The sequence below is a fragment of the Fistularia commersonii genome, chromosome 34 (genome assembly GCF_037954325.1).
Source record: "Fistularia commersonii isolate RoL2024-O1a breed Wild chromosome 34, RoL_Fcom_v1.0, whole genome shotgun sequence".
NCBI classification, from domain to species: domain Eukaryota; kingdom Metazoa; phylum Chordata; class Actinopteri; order Syngnathiformes; family Fistulariidae; genus Fistularia; species Fistularia commersonii.
The window spans coordinates 8,947,432-8,965,904 of NC_141317.1; the positions used below are offsets into that span (position 1 = coordinate 8,947,432).

An 18,473-nucleotide genomic window follows, 5' to 3' on the forward strand; every position below is an offset into this window, starting at 1 on the left:
GGATGTGTACAGTTGTAACTGGAAACCTCTGATGGGTTCTGGTACTGCACGGACTAGCGGAGGCTCCACAGGAGCTGGGATTTAGCAGCCAGAACGGGTTCAGACTTTTCATTTGGGGGGGGGGGAAAAGGCAACCTTTGGTTTTGATTTGTTTTCACATCCCAAACCAATAACGGGACAATGAATTGTCAAATTTGCCAAAGTTTTATTTGGGAGCCTTCATACAAAAAATGAAATTATGGCTGTAAAAAGTTACAAAGGATTATTGACGTTCATATAGTTTTGGCATGTAGGCCTATTAACCCAACACATTTTTGTAATTCAGCTATTTGCTTTGAATCTAAGTGTTTATTTAAACAAGCAGATAAAGACAGTAATATTTAAAAACATACAGACCAATATACCTGCCGATTACTTCTCAGTGGTAGTTTACAACACAAACCCACAAAGAAAAATTGAAAGCCAACTCAAAACTGCCTAATCTTAAACGGTGAACAGGTAATCTTGAGGCAATTTTTAATTACACACAGCCAACTAATTCTGATGCATTTTTTTCAATGACATTTTCATGAATGCAAACAAACTTATGTACAGCTGCTCTCCTCGGCATGTCTCACTATCGGCGCGTCGGCATTAAAAGCTGCTTCGCCGTTACTGAATCCGGGAACAGGTTGTGGTATGTTGGTAAGGGAACGTAAGCAGCGGTTATCATTTTTCCTGAAAGAGAGAGGGAGGATGAATAAAATCAAACCTGACAATATTTTTCCACTTTTCTTTTGCATTCAAATGTGGGATTCTTGGCTTTAATACGCACCAGCAAACCAGCGTCCATGAAGTGCGTTAACAGTCGCCATGGCAGCAGGTATGGAGGGGCACTTCACATACACATTACCCTGAAACAGGAGGAGACTTGAGACACAGCTCACTCAATGCAATTACTTGACCGGTTAAGAATGGAAAAGTAATTACAAATGTGTATTTGAAATTCAACATCTTAAAATGGTGGATTTTTTATAAATATCAACGACGATGCACACATTTTTCCGACAACTTCATACATGGAAATAACGCTGTACCAGGATTGTTTGTGTGGGAAGGCTTTCTAATTTCTCTTCCATGAAGTAAATGATAAAAATAGAGCTTACTTGAGTGGAGTTCTTATCAACGTAAATGTGAACGATCCCTCCGTGCTTGTTGCACTCCTCGATCACATCATCCTGAATCTCGTTGGCCCAACTGGGATCATTTTCTCTGAAAACAGACAAGACAAGGCAAAATATTCAGCTTCCACATCAAATACCTTCATTCAAACTTTTGCTCGGACATAGTTTTAACTCCGTTAATACTAATCCTTACGACTGCGGGTTGAAGAGGTTGGAAAGCTGAAGGCAGTGTGTGGCCAGTGGCTGCGATGGGAGGTTCAACGCTTGGGTCGGTGCCGGGGCCGGGACCGCTGTGGAGCAAATGGTCGCCGTGTCAGAGAATTTTCCAAAAGCCATTCAAACTTTCAAGGGGATCCGGACTCACCTGCTGTGGTAGCCATGTTTCCAAAGGGGATGGAGCCAGTCATCTGTAGGGCCTGCTGAGCAGCTGGAGGAATCTTCAGACCGGTTCCTAGGGACAAAAGGAACATGTCAAAACACTAAAAATGAAGTTGCTGGAAAGTGTAAATTAAGTCCCTGGATATTTAGACAATATTTGCGTATTTGGTCACTGCGGCTCCGCAGAAGGGATTCCTCATGGGTTTTAAAGTTTCTCTTAAGCACGACGGCTCCGACTGGCCAGAAATCAGTCAACGATTCAAATGGCAAAAGAACCTTCTGCAAGTCGAGCCATGAGCTGCAGACGCCCCGTGGTGCCGAGGTCGATGCCCGTCCTCTCCAGCTCGTCATTGTCCAGGAATGAGCTGGCCGTTGACGAATCTGAACGCTCGGTAACGTGTCCCACCTTCATGGGACGCCCGGCCAGCTCAAAGCCGTTGAGCTGCTCTAAAGCCTTTTTAGCACATTCTGCATCTGCAAACTTGGGATACAAAACATGGTTAGAGGGAGGAAAAAAAAAAAAAAAAAAGAGTATGCAAATTCATGAGTAGACAAACTATCCCCGCATTTGGAAATGCTTGAATTACCGAAATGAAGCCGTATCCTTTGGACCGACCAGTTTCACTGTCCATCATCAGTTGGATTCCTTCAATCTATAGAACAAAAACAAACCATTATACTTTGGAAGTAAGGATCTATAACAGCAGGGCAATTCTTACTGCGAAAGTCATTCCTGACCTTTCCAAAAGGCTCAAAGATCCCCCGGAGCATTTCTTCTGTGATATTGAAGTGCAGCGAGCCCACGTAGAGCCGCATCGGCCCTGAACTGCCTTTCTGGAGGTTATTTGCAGCAGCTGCGGCTCTGTTTTTCTCTGCCTGTGTTTGCATAGCCAAAAGGAGAGTGTTCAACATTTGCATTAAGTCAGGATGGAGAGTTTTCCCTGAGGTAGCATCTCCAAGACTATCTGATGTCACAAAGCAATGATAGTTGAAAATGTGTTGATGGAAATATGATGTGCATCCAAAGGGCACCGGTTCAAATGATGATCTTATGCTTGATTTACCAAACCGATCTCTGCACCCACCTGAGAAGCCTGGACGATGATGGGCACTCCGAGGAGCCGCTGGCCAGTCAGTCCGATAGCCAGCGGGACGGAAGACGCCTCCACAAACTCGATGTACGCGATTCCCTTTGACCTCCGGGAATTTCTGTCCGAGATCATCCTCACGTCTCTTACCTAGGGAGGAAAAATAAAAGGCCTCAGGGAAAACTCCCAAAAACCGATCGCACACATTATAACAAAATCCCACTGACTTTTCCGACAGCGGAGAAGAAATCCTCCAGGTCCCGAGCTCTGATTCTAGCAGCGAGTTGCATACAGAAGACTGTGCGTGCATCCCTCTCTTCTGGAGTTAGATTGTCAATGGGCGCCCTGAAAGGAACACAACTGAGAGGTAAATACACATCGCTGCAAACGCTGCGAAGCCAAACTCCTCCGCTGACCCAAACATACTTCACGGGTCTCCTCACCTGATGGGACTCTTCTCTTTCTTGAATGGGCTTCGGCTTTTGGAACGTTTCCGGCTGAAACAACAACAATGCATTTTAAAAAGAGCTGGGAACGCCCCAGTGAACGGCAAAGCAGGTCTAAAACAACGTGGTACTGATTTGACCATTGAGATTCTCACGTCACAGTTGGAACGACTACAATCATCCTAAGAAAAGAAATAGCGCTTTTGGTAAAATTTGCTCTGGATTCACCACGGGGGAATCTGGCGGAAAATCAGGAGCTGCCAAGACAAGTGTCACTAACTCTAGGTTTTACTTTTGCCAGTCCAAAGGTTGGGGAACGCACAAACTACTGTGCCGACATCAGAGTAATGACTTTCAATTTTGGGGTGTCATCTGAAAACTATCTGGATTAAATGCAGGGGGGAAAACCAAAAGCACATTTTCATTTCATCACGGTCAAAAGCAGCCCACACACACAGAATGACAGACAGACTTGCTATGCAATTGTGAACAAAGTTTTGCAGGACATACACAGGACTTTTGCGAGCTCTGTATCGGCCAGAACGTTCCTTGCTTCGGGAGCGGCTGCGATGGCGCTCTCTGCTGCGACTTCGTTTCCTTTCTCGGCTCTTGCTCCTCCTCTTACCCTTCTTTCTGTCTTTGCTTCGGCTTCGGCTCTTTTTCTTTTTAGAGCCTGGGCTACGGCTCTTGCTTCGGCTCCTCCTTTTTCTGAAATCCATGACATTTTTAGAACAACAACAGAGGACCCCCCCGGCAAAACACAACGCGGCGCTATCTCACAACCGTGAGGCTAGAACTTATGCACAACTTACTTCTTGCTCTGGTCCTCATGTCCATTTGCATGAGAAGACTTGATCTCATCCTAAGCAAGGTCGATAGAAGAACATCGTGAGGACGAAGATGAGACATTTCAAGTCGTCATGGTACAGGGGGGGATAGGGTGGGACAAGAGAAAATGCAAAATATATTCAATTAATAATAATTCAAACTTTTGTCAGGCTTGGACAGTGTCCTTCCACCACCCCAATAGCTCCCCCACCCCCCTCCTTTACAAGGGTGCCCAGTACTTAATGCAACAAAGCAAAATTAAAAGGAGGTTCAACAAATTAGCTGGGTTCAGGAAGCTTTGACAGTAGCCAGGTCGTGTCCTTCATTCCCCTTCTAATGGGTCGTACCAATGCCACTATTTGTGCCTAAACATGTGACCACGCATGGCCCACAGCCACTAAAAGAGATCCTGTGTGGTTGGTGTCAGTCCAGTGATCTTCACCCATTTTCGTTCTTGGACTGTAAGAGCTCGATGCCACCTCTGTCACACATCTTGCCCTGAAGCAAACAGGGATTCACACTTCTTAGTAATATTGACGCCCAAGTGAAATAAATAATAGAAAAAATAAATAAAAAATAAAAGAAAAGAAAAAGCCATTAATTCAGCCACGTGTTACACTACCATTATCTTATGGAACAGCATTAATAAAATAAATTTAACCTTTTCATAAAAAAAAAAAAAAAAAAACTACTGAAAAGTAATTGACTTTAAAATATAGTAAAGGTATTTTACAGTTATTCTAGTAGTATAGTTATATCTTCTGTTGTGTAGCATGCAAAATATCAAGATGCTGATACACATTACAGTTTACTGAGACAAAGAGGCAGTATTCATATTTATTTGCAAAAAATAGACTACATTTTGCCGAAGATACAAAATATGGCTGAGTTTGCAATATGCATTTCACTCCATTTCAAAGACAGCATTACACAAATACAACTTTTTTCAAAGAAATCAAGACTCCTATGAATAATTCAGTATTCGTTATTATGCGAGCAAAATAAATGGAGGGCATGCAAATGACTTCACAGGTGGCAGGAGCCACTGCACTGAGGCTGCAGTTAAGTAGTATTTGCTGGAAAGACCCAAAACAAACAAATTGACTTTGGTAGAATTTGTTATGTATTTTAGAGCTATATTAGTAACCTTTCTTGAAAGAGAACGGTCAGGTGATCTGGGGGCGATCTGATACTGCTCCGACAGCTAGCTACATCAGATGACCAGGCAAACTGGTGACACAAAGAAATGGAATATTTAATGATGTCTGATGTGACACAGGTGGAGAACTGCATCTTATATAATCACCTTATGGCAAACACAACTGGATGTCTTTTCGGTAGAATACACTAGTCGGCTGCTAACAATTACTTCAAGAAAAGCCTATGGGGCTTCCCATGATTAAAGTGGTGGTGAAACATTCAGTACCTGAAACATAACACTGGCAGACGCAGGAGTCTTAAGTCACTGATGAAGTAATAAAGCACCAAATTTATATCCCCGCCCCCCAACACCAAATATCATAAGTATTAATCCCATGAATAATGATAACGGGCCGTTATGTCAATGCTCACCACTACCACAACACAACAGTAGGCTCACTTCGACTCCTTAAGTTAGGCAATTAAGTTTTACAGCTGTTGTCACTAAAGCTGATGTATAACATGATTTACCTCTCAGAATGAACTAGGTGGCAGTAGTGGGGCGATTTACATAAAGTGATGTCAAGTGCATACCCTCGATACATACACACACAGATTTTACTTGTCGTGTTTGAATAATGGAATTTAGTCAAGAGATTTTTGTCAAACCTGAAAAATTGTCGAGGAAGCGGTTGAAATTCTTTCCACGTCGGACCAGGAATCAATTCAATTTACTAACGAGATTGCGCTCAGGAATAGTCAGCAGTTTGTAAATCTGAATACTGCCTCCTTTGCTGGACAGGTAAAGATGGGCTTGTCGACCATTCGCATTCACCTTGTTGCAACCGAATAGGGTTTGGATGTTCTAGGTTGAATCTCTTTTAGTCCTAAGGTGAACCACAGTACATCAGTATATGCGCAATAACTACCTTCCTTTTTTTCACAGTTCACAGTGGAATCAAAGATGAATTCATGGGAGTAGAGGTGAGATATCATTAGGGAAGTCTATAAAGAGAGATAGATGCGGATTTATTTATAATCTGTATTCCGTTTTAAAAACTAAATCACACCACACAACATTCAAGTAAACTTTGTCACAGTAGCAGTAATAAACGGCTTAAGAGTAAAATCATAAAAGTCAAACAAGCTTCACTTGTGCAACTTTCAACCCACCTTTTTGTATGGAGCCTCCAGCATGGCCTCAACGTCAAAATCATCAGCCATGATGATCCTGTGAAGAGAGAAATGACTGTCAACGGGAAACACGGTCGCTCTGGATTATGTTCCAGTAGAAAATTGAGTTTTGATTTTATGAACACGTTGGTGGATTGAAACTAATCATATCTGCTAATTGACGTGACTGCCCGTTATGCCTTGCACAGCGTTTCGCGCATTTACTTTATTTCAGATATCAAAAGTACTCTCGCGGATGACTAGATATTCATAAACGTCGACGTGATAGTTTTAGTAGTTGCTAAAAACCCGAATAAGACAAACTCCACATGGTGCCTGTTGGGCTCAATGTGACTACTTAGTAAATACTTTGACTAAGTAGAGTAATCTCGGGACTTCCCTTTTCACGACGGCATATTAGGAGATACACTAACTTGTACCGTAACTCGACCTTGTTTTCAATTTCAAATAAGAATCTCATATTGTGTTATAAAAGTAAAGTAGACTGATGAGCATATATATATATAAATACGCATATAATAACGTATATATCGTCGTTAGCAAGAAAACGACGGGATAAACATGCGTAACACTTAGCTAATGCTAACTCGCTGTCTCGAGCTACACGACCGTCATTTCGACGCAAGCTAATGCTAGCGGACTCCCATGACTCATACCAAAATAACAAAATTTGAAACAAAAATTATCGATTGATATTAGCGTACAAACGGATGCGAAAACTTTACAACGGTGATACAGACCCTCTACGTCAAATATGATGTATGATTGCTCTGAAAAAACAAGTGCTACGCTAACAGGGAAGGGCCAATATGGCCAGCCAGCAGCGTTTCCGCGGCAGCGAGCTAGCTTACTTAACAAACATAGACGTTACCGTTTCAAAATGATGAAATGGAGAGCCAAAGTCTAAAAATCACGTGATATACACTGCCCAGGAGATTCGTCTCGACGCCTCCGTTTCGGTGGATATTTCACGACGAAGTTTTAAATCGCTATTTTCGGGGTTATATAAGCTTTTGTATTGGAGCGACAGCTACGGTGTGAGCGGCAGGTCGTGGCCTGGTTTCAAAATGAGCCTTCTCATTCTTCTTCTTGTGATTTAATGGCGGGATGCGACCACGAGGTTGACTCGTCACAGCGCCCCCTAGCGGACGGGAGTATGCAGCCTGTGGCTTTATGACTAGTACTGGTGTCACAGAACAAATCGCTGAAATAACCTTTTATAAATCATATGTCGTGCTTTTATCTCCTTTAATATTTTTTTTCATAAAGGCGTAACGCCTTTATCGCTGCATTTCATGTAACGACACGGATGCACAGAATCGCGAATCCCAGGGAAGGGGAAGAGCATATCCACCGTTGAACGTGTATAGGATTTAGTATAACTAGCTTTACGTGATACATAACAAAGAATTATGGTCACTACTCATGTAAAAAACAAAACAAAAAAACCCAATGCATTTCTTCTGCAGCGTGGCCCACTTTAATAACTCTTGCACATTTAATTATTAACCCTACATTTAAACAAGCGCTCCGATCAGCGAAGTGTGGTCTGTTGTTTACGCTGGAGTCAGAAAAACAAAACAATAACAGCTCAACACATTGATCTTATTAAAACTGGCCAAAATCCGCTGTTGTCTCTGTTTCCATATGTTTTCTAAAGGAGATCGTTTTTCTCCACCGGATTAATCTGGGGAGATTAAACTCGCCTTTTCAACAGCCAGAGCTGCGGCACTTCCGGTGCACGACTGCGCTTTGTTTAACGTTTTAATTTCCGTTTAATAACATATTTTTACACATGATGACAATGCAATCGCACCACTGCTGATTTTCTTGATATTATTACTTTTATTTCCTCTTTAAAGACGCGTTTTTGCGTCGTCTTCTTATTTTTTAAACTGGGAGGCAACGTGCTGCACTCAGCGCTGCCCTCTCGTGTTGGATAGATAAAGTACATCTTCGAGTTGCAGTATATTCTAGTCTAATTCTGCAAAAAAACAATCACCATTCAATATTCTTAATTTCAGTCCAGTTACCCAGGTTGAGGGATGTCTGCTGTGCTCCCTGTGACCTGAACACACCTCCATCCGTCAAAGAGGGTCCGTCTTGCACAAAACACAGGTGTTTCTTTCTGCTTCTGTGCCTCCAACTTGGAAATGTGGTTTTGCCATCACGATCTTGATGCTTTCCAATTCCACTGTGGTCAAATCCTCAAACCGTGGTTCCACCGGGATGGTGTGATGGAGTTTTTCCCAAAAGAAAGTGCTTTTTTTTAGCTTTTTGAACAAAATAAGACCCCCTTCCTTTTTGGTTATCCATGTATTTTGTTTCCTTTTTATGACTGACTGAATTCCACCAGTCTAAGTAATTCATTTATGTCATCTTCTCCCTTTTCCTCAAGATCCACCTCCAAAATACAACAAATTGTGTCGCGTTTAAACAAATATATCTTTATCTCTCGACAAGGATGAACTGCACACAAAAAATAGAACATAATTATTTGACAGAGTAGAAAGTGCCCTTTTTTTATAGCTTGGAATAAACAGTTCCACCTCTTTACAACCTGTTAGCAATAAACGTTGCATCAGTTGCGATTGAGACACTTTGCTAAAGCTGTGCCAATTTCTATTAAATCGAAAGGCAAGTGTGTCTCTATTTTTTACCCTTTTTTTTTTAAAATCATTTTCACAACACCTGTAATTTCAGTCAGCGGAGTCTTCAGCTGTCCGTGACCCTTGAAGTTTCAGCGGCGAGTAATAATCCGAGGGAACGTCAAAAAACAACTCGTCATCGAAACACGAATCATCCGGCGGTGATGCGAAGTACGGCAGTTTCAAGACGAAGCCCGTGAGGACGCCTCCCAGCGCCGACGCTCCGATTGTGGAGAAGACAGCTGCAACCTGAAAGAGCGCCTGTTCCCGTGCCGTCCGCCCCAGTCCTGCCTGCAAACCGGGGATCAACATCTGCAGCTCAAGCAGCTTTGGGTCTCCTTCGACGGGCGCTCTGTGGGTGAATATCTCATACAAACCGGGACCATACGCTTCCTCATCAGCCATCAGAATTGCATAAATCCCCGCTGCAACTGATATGAGTCCCGTCAGACCGTGCAGGTTGTGTATTCCGCACTGATCCTGGATCCTGAAACGTTTTGCCAAAACGGGGCTCAGGTACTTATAACCCAGCATGCATGCGGTGCAGCCCGCCATTCCCAGAATATACGCGGCGGCGGGTGATATCATCATGTCCACGGACGCCCCCACGGTCACACCTCCGGCCAGGGTCACGTTCTGCACGTCGGCCATGCTGAGCTTTCCGTTTTTGTTCAGCATTGCAGAGAGAGCGAAGGCTGTGAGCGTGGAGGCGCTGAGGCCGATGAAGGTGTGGAGGACGGCCCTGTGCTGGTCGTCTCCTTTCAAGGTTAACGCCGAGTTGAAGGAGGGCCAGAAAACCCACAGGAACAACGTCCCCATCACGGACAGCAAGTCGGACGGGTAGCTGGTGGTCTCCTTTGCGTGGCCGTCACTCAGGGAAGGCCTGTACAACACAAAAGTGACGCCCAAGCCGAAATAACAGGCAAACAGATGAATCAAAATGGAACCGCCCGCATCGTTTATCTTAAGATACTTCAGGACGGCCCATTCTGTCACCGCAAACACCGGCACCTCCAGGAGAGCCATGACCAGCAGCTGCAATGGACTGGTCTTCCCGAGCACGGCGCCGAAGGATATGAGCACCACAGCGCAGGCAAACTCCGCGTTTATCAGGTTGATTACGCCGAGTTGGATTTTACCGTCATGCGTGAATTGGAAGTACCCCTGCACAAGAACGGCCCACTGGATGGAAAAAGTAGCCAAGAGGAAGTTAATAACCATCCCGCCGAAACCGTAGAATCTCAAAAACGCCAAAAGGCACCCGAAGCCGATGAATATCATGATCTGTATGTCCGTGAAAAAAGGGTAATCCTTGTACATGGCATTGTCCATGGGGTTAGTCCGGTTTGTCTGATATTTGGAATCGGCGTGTCGATCGTAGGTGACAAAAGCAGCGTAGAGGCCAACCATGATCACCTCTACGACAAAAACAAACACGGGTAACCTCACCCGCAGGTTGGTCGGGCTCGTCTTCATCCTCAGAGCTCTTTTGGTACAAATGGCATGTCGTCTGCAGCTTGTCTGATTATCTGTCTTTAGATAAGACGGGGCATTGTTCAAGTCACCTTTTAGCCATAAAAAAAAAAAAAACATGCAACTTTTCCCTCGTGAAGAAAATACCACGGCGTGAACTTTGGTCGGTGTAATAACACATTTCACTGGCGTGTTTCATCAGCATTCGGACGCGTAACACAAACAGACAACAACCCACAATTGCACCCATAAAGTCAGAATGACATGTCAGAGTTTACGCCTGATATGAACTGTGACAATGCGGAACGCTCTTAGACAAACATGCAAGATAAGGGTTTTTTTCCAGTTAATTTGTTGAGCAAATAAACCCAAGACTAATTTAGTCGTTCCTTTAATTATAAGGTGAGATCAATTTCAGCTGGCGGTTCACTATCATCGTGTTTGCACACATATTAAACTCCTTGGGGAAGAGGAAAGATATGCCTCTGTCATTGACATTCATATTAGGCCTCCACTATACTTCTTTTTAATGCTGGAAAACATGACTCTTCAATGATGATAATAGTTATAATAATAATAATAATAATAATAATAATAATAATAATAATAATAATAATAATAACAGCAACGACAACAACAACAACAACACTAATAATAATTATGATGATGATAACAACAACAACAACAACAACAATAATAATAATGACGATGATGATGATGATGATGATGATAATAATGATAATAATAACAATGATATAATAATAATAATAATGATGATGATGATAATAATACTAATACTACTACTACTACTACTACTACTACTAATAATAATAATAATGATGATGATGATAATAATACTAATAATAATACTACTACTACTACTACTACTAAGAATAATAATAATGATGATGATGATAATAATAATAATAATAATAATTATGATAATCCAACGTCCACATAACAATATGTGGACGTGTGAATTATTAATGATAATAAGCCACAACATCAGCAACAACAACAACAACAACAACAACAACAACAATAATAATTATAATAAATAATAATAACAACAGCAATAATACACACATTCATGTATTCCTCCAATCTTTTTCTGCACTGTTGGGACATGGAAGGCTGGAACCCTTGGAGCTGAGTGACTCGTGTGAAGTCAGACAGATAAGATGGATCAATAGCATTGATTATTATATGGGTGAGAAGCAACACCTCAGGGTCTGCTCTCCTCCAGCCAGGAAGCCGGCGGAGATAGGCCGGCACCGGCAACATATTGACCTCCTCCGGTCTGAAACAGGCTCTGGACGGCTTGCAGGCCTCGGACACTCGTCTTAGGCGACCAGTATCACCAATGCGTGGATGAAGATCTCTACATCCTTGAAAGGGAGACAGTTGTGATCTTAAGATCTTAGCTCCAGATGATTCCTCAAGCTCTCCTACATGGACTAACATTACATGCAAGGATATTGCAGGCAAAGTCTGCAGGACAGTGATGTTTACAAGCAGTAACAATGACCAAAAGACAGGAGGCAGAGCTGGAGGTCACAGAGATGAAGATGCTGAGGTTCTCTTTGAGAGCGACCAGGATGGAGAGGATCAGGAATGAGTCCATCAGAGGGACGACACATGGTAGATGTTCTGGAGAGAAGGTCAGAGATGGTTGGGTCATGGACAGAGGAGGGAGGGCGAATATATTGGTAGACGAATGCTGGAATTGGAGCTTTATGGACCATTTATGGATGTAGTGAGAGAGGATATGAAGTTCATTGGTGGGAAAGAGGAGGATGCAGAGAATAGGGTGAGATGGAGAAAGTTGATTCGCTGTGGCGGCCCCTGAAGGGGGGCTATCTTGGAAGTGTCTTCAACAAACACCAGACACCAATGCTTTTTAAATCTCCCTAAGAAAAACAGCTGTGCATCCCAAAGACACGACTAGACACCAGCTGGAAACCGTTGTGATGAAACCAATGAGGAATATGAGGACCTCTACATTTTGGGAAACGCAAACGTACGGCCTGACGCGGGATCGCCACCTTCGGAAGATGGTTTAGCAAACTTTGGAAAAGAAAAACCGTCCCCGTCGAAAGCCCCTCTGACAGATTCAGAATCACGTTAAAGTGATTTCCAACTGTGAAGGACCGGTCGGGAAATGAGGTCAGATCTTCAGCAGAGGGGCGACGACCGATCCCCGTGCCTCCGACAGAGAGCAGCAGAGACATGCAGCTCGCGTTTGCAAACCCAATCCGTCTTTTTTATTTATTTCCTTCAATAAATGATCAATCGCGCGAGAGCGCCAGGCCTCGGATGCTTTCCGCGTTGTTCGTTGCAGCTACAGGATTAAAAAAAACAAAACAGAAAAGCGGCGCCGCGCGTTCGACTCCGACGGCGGACACGACGCAACATTTCAAAGTTGGATTCAAAGATAAAGGTGCAGGATTCTGGGCTCAATGCAGAGGACAAATATGGCAAATGCTGCGCCGCTGTGAAAGTTTACAAACCCATCTGTTTAAAAGAGGCATGTTGTGAACTCGCCTGAATAAACGCGCTGCACGGCGCGGGGTTCCCCATATTCTGCCGCATTAAAACCTCTCAACGCTAACATGAAATAAACGGACCGGATCGGATTCCTGTCGCGTTCCAAGAAACTCCTCACAGATGTTCTCATCCAAAGCTGCGGAACAGTTTTTTTTGTGTAATTGCATGCAAGCCTGGAATTACTGGGTTAGAGCTCAGAAAGACATTTTTAATTTTATGTATAAGAAGCCGCTCTACAGAAAGGATGTTCTCCGACCAAGGAGTAGGAGACGGTGCACGCACGGCCCTGTTCGCTTCAAAAAACAGCACGTGTGATGTTTACTTAAATGAAAAAGACAAATGAAAAGGCGTCCTGGAGCTGGATTTCTTGTATTACAAAGTCAAAATTTATTACATGTTTTCGTCTGACATATAAAACCATCTCTGGAAACCATCCCTCCTATTGTATATGACATCGGACAGACAGAAAGCTACATTTCAATAAACACTCACACACTACATGTGTTATCTCTTAGTCCAAAACAAACACATTACGGCCCGCGCGCGCACACACACACACACACACACACACACACACATACAAAGATTGTTGTTATTGTATTTCAGTGCTATTCCCATCACCTCTAGGGGGAAGAGTTTTCAGATTCTATATTTTCCTTATTTTCCCAGAAGAAAAATACAAAGTGCCTGCAAAAACCCGACAGAAAAGCTCATCACACACACACACACACACACACACGCTTGATGATAAAAGTTACCCATATGTCTGCCAACACGCTACTCCACTCTCGTTGTGAACCAAAGCACACAGAGAACTATTTAGATTTGTAAATACATGTGTTTTGCGGTATACAGCCGATGTTCCGGATCAAATACGTTGTCAAAACGAAGTCAAATCAAAGCTTGTTGAGAATATTTACAAAAAAAAAAGAGCAGTCGGCGGTCTCTGAGGAGGGGGTGAGCTAACGTTGCTGCCGCAGCGAGATCGGCAGGCGTCCGCATTTCATCGGAAGCAGGAGATACCATTGGAAGTCTTACATATTTCTGAAAGCTAATGAAGATGTGAATATTAAACTCAGTCTATATACATATATATTCGTACTAAAACCTCTGTCTTGATCTACCGCGGCGGCGTGTCTGCCGCTGACACGTTATCATCTAAAACACACCTTTCAGGGTTATTTACACCTGCATTTAGAGCAGAACATCAACATTTGACATTTAAATCAGCAATGAGTGTAACAGCACACATATCTGTCCTAAAGTTATGAGGAAACTAGATGTATTTAAAAAGGTTAAATATAAATAAATGTGTTTGTACTAAAAACTACTGACCCGCGTTGTACTCACATGCAAACAAACGCACGTGTAGATAAATAGACTTTCACAGAAGTTTTGCTTTCACAGTGTGTTTTTCAGACGCTCGATTCGACTTGTGTTCAAATACTCGATATGCTTGCATATGATTATGGATGTGTTTGAAAATGCTGAAAAAAGGCAGATTATAATCAAAAACAGAGTAATGTATAAATGATGTACGATGCAGCCTCGCATCTGCGTCAAGTCAGATTTTTGCTTTGCACAGTTGCTTGGTGAATCCGGTCTCGTGCCGTGTTGAGACGCTTCGCCATTGGACCGTCTTCTTTTTCATCGCTAACTTTGACGCTAGAATGACGCCGGTGTACAAATAGTATGACAGATGAAAAGCAGCTGATGCAAAATAGGAAGTCGTGTCGTCGGGATTGAATCGTGAGTTCATCGTTTATATCGACGGCCTTTGCTTCTGGTGTTATTTAGATCTCTTGATCTAAAAATCAGTGCAAAGATAACATATAACATCCGTTGATGTTATTAGTCCGTTTAGGGAAAGTCATCGACGCCAGTGTCGTAGCCACTTCTTCATGACACAACGTTGAAAATAATGCCCTCTTCTCTTGCAGCTTCCAAAAATAGTATTTATGACAAAAAAAAAAAACATACCGACAAATAAGTTGGACAGAGACGGAACGTGAGCGGATGATTAAATACATAAATAACATTGAGACGATATATAATAGACAATATACGGACAAAACGTTCTTGGTTTTTCGAAATCACCAGGACTGAAGGCAAAAGGAGAGACTATTTCTGAACAGATGATGAGGAGGAAACAAAATCGAACTAAATTGATGGGATGTAGCAGGTAGCATAAGCAGCGCAGGCAGATCTTCACCAGAAGACCTCACCTGGATGTTTATGGAGAGGGAGAGGGCAGTCCCTTTGCAGCCGGTGGAAAAATTCCTTCGAATAATAATAATAATAATAATAATAATAATAAAAAAACCCTTCAGGAGTAGATGGTGATAACCTCCCGTCCTCCTCCGCGTACCAGGAGGACCCGATTGAGACCCTCGGTGAGCACCTCCAGGAACTCCATGTCTGGCCATCGCAGTGAAGGACAAACATTGTGACAAGAAAACACATCAAAACAACACACAATGTGTTGTTTCGGCTTCTTCCTGGGTGATTGGTGTGGTCACTTATTGCCGGCGTATCTTGAATTTAAGGTGATCGGAAGGTACTCGTGGACCTGAAGGTCTGGGTCCAATCGGCGAGGAGGCGGGAGCATTTTATTGTCAGCTGTAAGAGCCGCAGTAAAATAAGTCTGCATCTTTTTATGTGAATATAAGAATCCAAATTTCTGTCAAGCCCTTCGGTTCATCTCTTAAAGTGTATTTGTCATTCACTTTCACTTACAACAACTCTCATGATCCCATGGTTCTCCTTGACAGAAATTTGCTCGAATGTTTGTTTAATACCAGAATCGCAATTTATAAGACATATTTAAACCCTGGAACACCGCCATTGTTTTAGTAGCGCAATGCATGCTGGGCTGATGTCGTATGGCGGTTGCTCGTGTTAGCGTTGGCAGATATGCTAATAATGCCACATTGTGCTGCTTTTGGGTGTAATATCCAGTCCAAGGGAAGCAAAGGGACTGATGCTAGGCTACCTAGCTTTCCAAGGGACAACAAGAGAAGAAAGGAGTGGGAAAGAAATTGCTTCCTAAATATCTTCATCCGTGTTCTCGCCGCTTCTCTCCGGATGCATTGGACGCATTTAGCCGAGCTAAGCTGCTGGAAGAGCTGACGGCCGCCGCTAGCTTGAAACGGTCACTCAAGCCAAACGTCGTGCCTACAGTTTTCTTTCAGAAGCAGACAAAAGGTCCTCGGGAAAGAGTGAAGCCAAAGGAGAAACGCCACAGGCAGGAGACGCTGGATGTTCTCCTGTGAGAACATCAACAACCCGCTACTGCAGAAGTAGCATCTGATGACCAACCAGCTACGAGCAGGAATCTGCAGTGGTCCGACGACAAAAAGAGCTCCTTTCAACAGACGCTCTCTCTCTGTTAGCATCGAAGCGCAACACGCGCATTAGCAACTTTAGCCGATTCTTGTCTCTTTGCGTTGATGATTGTCTTCATTTTGGGCTTCTGTCTTCCCATTTGGACCCCTGGGGTCCAAACAGGAAGGGTTGGACGGATGACGTGTTTTTGCACGGTACGGTAAAATGAACGGGACCGAGCCAAGAGCTAACCTTCCGATGCCACCAACCAGACAGCGGCGTGACATGAACAATGATGGCAGCCTACGAGTGAAAAGTTTTTTTTTCTATTTTGTACAAACTAAGACATGTTAAGATTTTATTATTGTTTTTATCTCGCCAGTACCCTTGTTGCTCAAATAGGACAATAATGTCTCGGTAACCCGGGATTCCTTTCACTTATTCGAACCACATCTTCTTCTCCTTTTCCTTTGGGTGGATCAACCTTCTCCATCTAACCCTTTTCTCTGTATCCTCCTCTCTCACGCCGACGAACTTCATCTCCTCTCCATCTCTTACCTATCCAACCATCTCTGACCTTCTCTCCAAAACATCTACCGTACTGTTCTTCTGATGGACCCATTCCTGGTCGCTCCCAAAGAGAACCTCAGCATCTTCATCTCTGCTACTTCCAGCTCTGCCTCCTGTCTTCTGGTCATTGTCAGTGTTTGTAGATCATCTCACCAACGTCTCCTCCACCTTTCCTTTCATTCTGGCTGATAGTCTTCCATCTCTTCGTACCCCTGATGCTTTTCTCCACCCGTTCCAACCTGCTTGAACGCGTTTCTTCACGTCGTCTCCAGGATAACAAGTATCTCTTTCAAGTATTTCAAAATCTCCGCTCCCTGTAGCCTCACCGTTCCACCCGAGACTAATCTTCATTCCTCCACTCCTTCCCTGCTCTCACTACAGATCACAATGTCGTCTGCAAACAACCGCACTTTTGTTGTTATTCCGGCGGAGAGGGGGATACAGTTATAAGATATAGGATACAGTTTTCTTCGCCCACGCGGTTCTTGGGTGGTCCGGGCATGTTGAGCAGAACCAGCTTGGCTTCCTTGGATTTCTTGGATATGACCTCATTGAGTCGCACAGCTGTATTCATGCGCCGCACATCCGTCTGGTTCCTGATGGAATCAATGTCAGATAAAACCCGGTTAGCCTTCCAGCTACTCGTGTCAGGTAGTTTGTGCAACTGCAGAACGTCGATACTTACAAGGTTTCCCACTCGCTGCGGCAGCGTGACACGAGAGAGCAAAATTACACAGGAGTCAAAAGCACCGTTCGCCATTTCCCTACATTAGATTAGATTCAACTTTAGCCTTAACCGTGACAATTTATATTTTATTGTATTTCGTATTCTCCCTCCGTCCTACTATTATCTATATTGTTATGTTTTTGCTTGAAACTCTGGCACAACAATTTCCTTCAGGGTAACTTGGTTGTTCTTATCTTATCTTATCTTATCTTATCTTATCTTATCTTATCTTATCTTATCTTATCTTATCTTATCTTATCTTATCTTATCTTATTGTCTTTACGCATGTAAGGATACAAAGTGATGAAGTAAAGTTAGCATCTAATCAGAGGTGCATAATGTGCTGTATTTACAGATAAATGCAGTATTAAAGAATAAACACAATTTTTCTTTATTTTTTGTTTTACAGCTAGCGCAAGTAGAGGTGGATAAGATATGAGCAGAATATGTACAGCTAGTGCAAGTATGGTGGATAATTGTTATGTGCAGATAATGTAGTGATTAGCGATGATGAACAGATGGCAATATACAGATGGAACTATAAATATATAGATGTCTTATACCGTACCTCTACAGAATAAAGAGATGTTACATGAACAATTATACAGTTACACTTACGGCTTCATGTTGAAGAGGTCTTTGGCCGAATCCACATTTTTCCCCTTGTCTGCCCCCTTGCTGTCGGTCCAGGCGGCTGCAGAGCCCGCCGGGCCCGAGGGGCCGGTCGGCGCCGACGGGGTCTTGCCTTGAACCGGCTGCGCTTGTTTGGGGTCGGACACGGGCTGAGAACAGGGTGTTTATTTTATATTAAACTCCAGATATAACGTTGCTGTCAAAATAAACACATTTAAAGAGGTAAACTTTGTCCTCTGCATAGATGATTCTGGATTACTTTTACTGTTGAAGCGGCATTAGAAAAAGGTCCCGGGACGCAGGTTTTTTTTATT

The 18,473-nt window shown here is 43.1% G+C and overlaps 3 protein-coding genes across 4 annotated transcripts in view; all 3 read right to left on the bottom strand.

The window, feature by feature from the left end:
- Positions 1–191: 191 nt before the first annotated feature.
- rbm39b (RNA binding motif protein 39b) lies at positions 192–7,306 on the bottom strand. The gene is made up of 15 exons (XM_086141508.1): positions 7,109–7,306; positions 6,217–6,274; positions 3,888–3,937; positions 3,586–3,783; positions 3,073–3,126; positions 2,857–2,974; positions 2,627–2,779; positions 2,280–2,417; positions 2,129–2,194; positions 1,818–2,022; positions 1,528–1,614; positions 1,357–1,453; positions 1,146–1,251; positions 815–893; positions 192–717 (listed from the first exon to the last, which is right to left on the bottom strand). The coding sequence occupies exons 2-15, from the start codon at positions 6,265–6,267 to the stop codon at positions 617–619; spliced, it is 1,503 nt and encodes a 500-aa protein (XP_085997634.1). The 5' UTR covers positions 6,268–6,274; positions 7,109–7,306; the 3' UTR covers positions 192–616.
- A 1,630-nt stretch (positions 7,307–8,936) lies between these two features.
- rh50 (Rh50-like protein) lies at positions 8,937–10,580 on the bottom strand. Its single transcript, XM_086141125.1, has one exon. It carries the CDS (start codon positions 10,476–10,478, stop codon positions 8,937–8,939), a length of 1,542 nt encoding a protein of 513 aa, XP_085997251.1. The 5' UTR covers positions 10,479–10,580.
- A 2,704-nt stretch (positions 10,581–13,284) lies between these two features.
- LOC147214514 (solute carrier family 12 member 5-like) overlaps positions 13,285–18,473 on the bottom strand; it is a 42,507-nt gene continuing 37,318 nt past the window's right edge. Inside the window, exons 23-26 of one of the 2 annotated variants that reach the window (XM_086141752.1) lie at positions 18,145–18,308; positions 17,485–17,499; positions 17,262–17,395; positions 13,285–15,323 (exon numbers count right to left, since the gene is read on the bottom strand). In XM_086141752.1, the coding sequence (XP_085997878.1) occupies positions 15,232–15,323; positions 17,262–17,395; positions 17,485–17,499; positions 18,145–18,308 (405 nt within the window). In that variant the 3' untranslated portion in view covers positions 13,285–15,231. The remainder of the gene's footprint in view (positions 15,324–17,261; positions 17,396–17,484; positions 17,500–18,144; positions 18,309–18,473) is intronic. The other variant, XM_086141753.1, reaches the window with a different exon arrangement.

Bases quoted from the DNA above. Each gene is read 5' to 3' on its own strand.
- rbm39b (XM_086141508.1), bottom strand. From the start codon at position 6,267: ATGGCTGATGATTTTGACGTTGAGGCCATGCTGGAGGCTCCATACAAA. The intron at 3,938-6,216 runs GTGGGTTGAAAG...GACCTTGCTTAG, and splicing joins TGGAGGCTCCATACAAAAAG to GATGAGATCAAGTCTTCTCA. The intron at 2,780-2,856 runs GTCAGTGGGATT...TTTCCTCCCTAG, and splicing joins TCTTCTCCGCTGTCGGAAAA to GTAAGAGACGTGAGGATGAT.
- rh50 (XM_086141125.1), bottom strand. From the start codon at position 10,478: ATGTTTTTTTTTTTTTTATGGCTAAAAGGTGACTTGAACAATGCCCCG.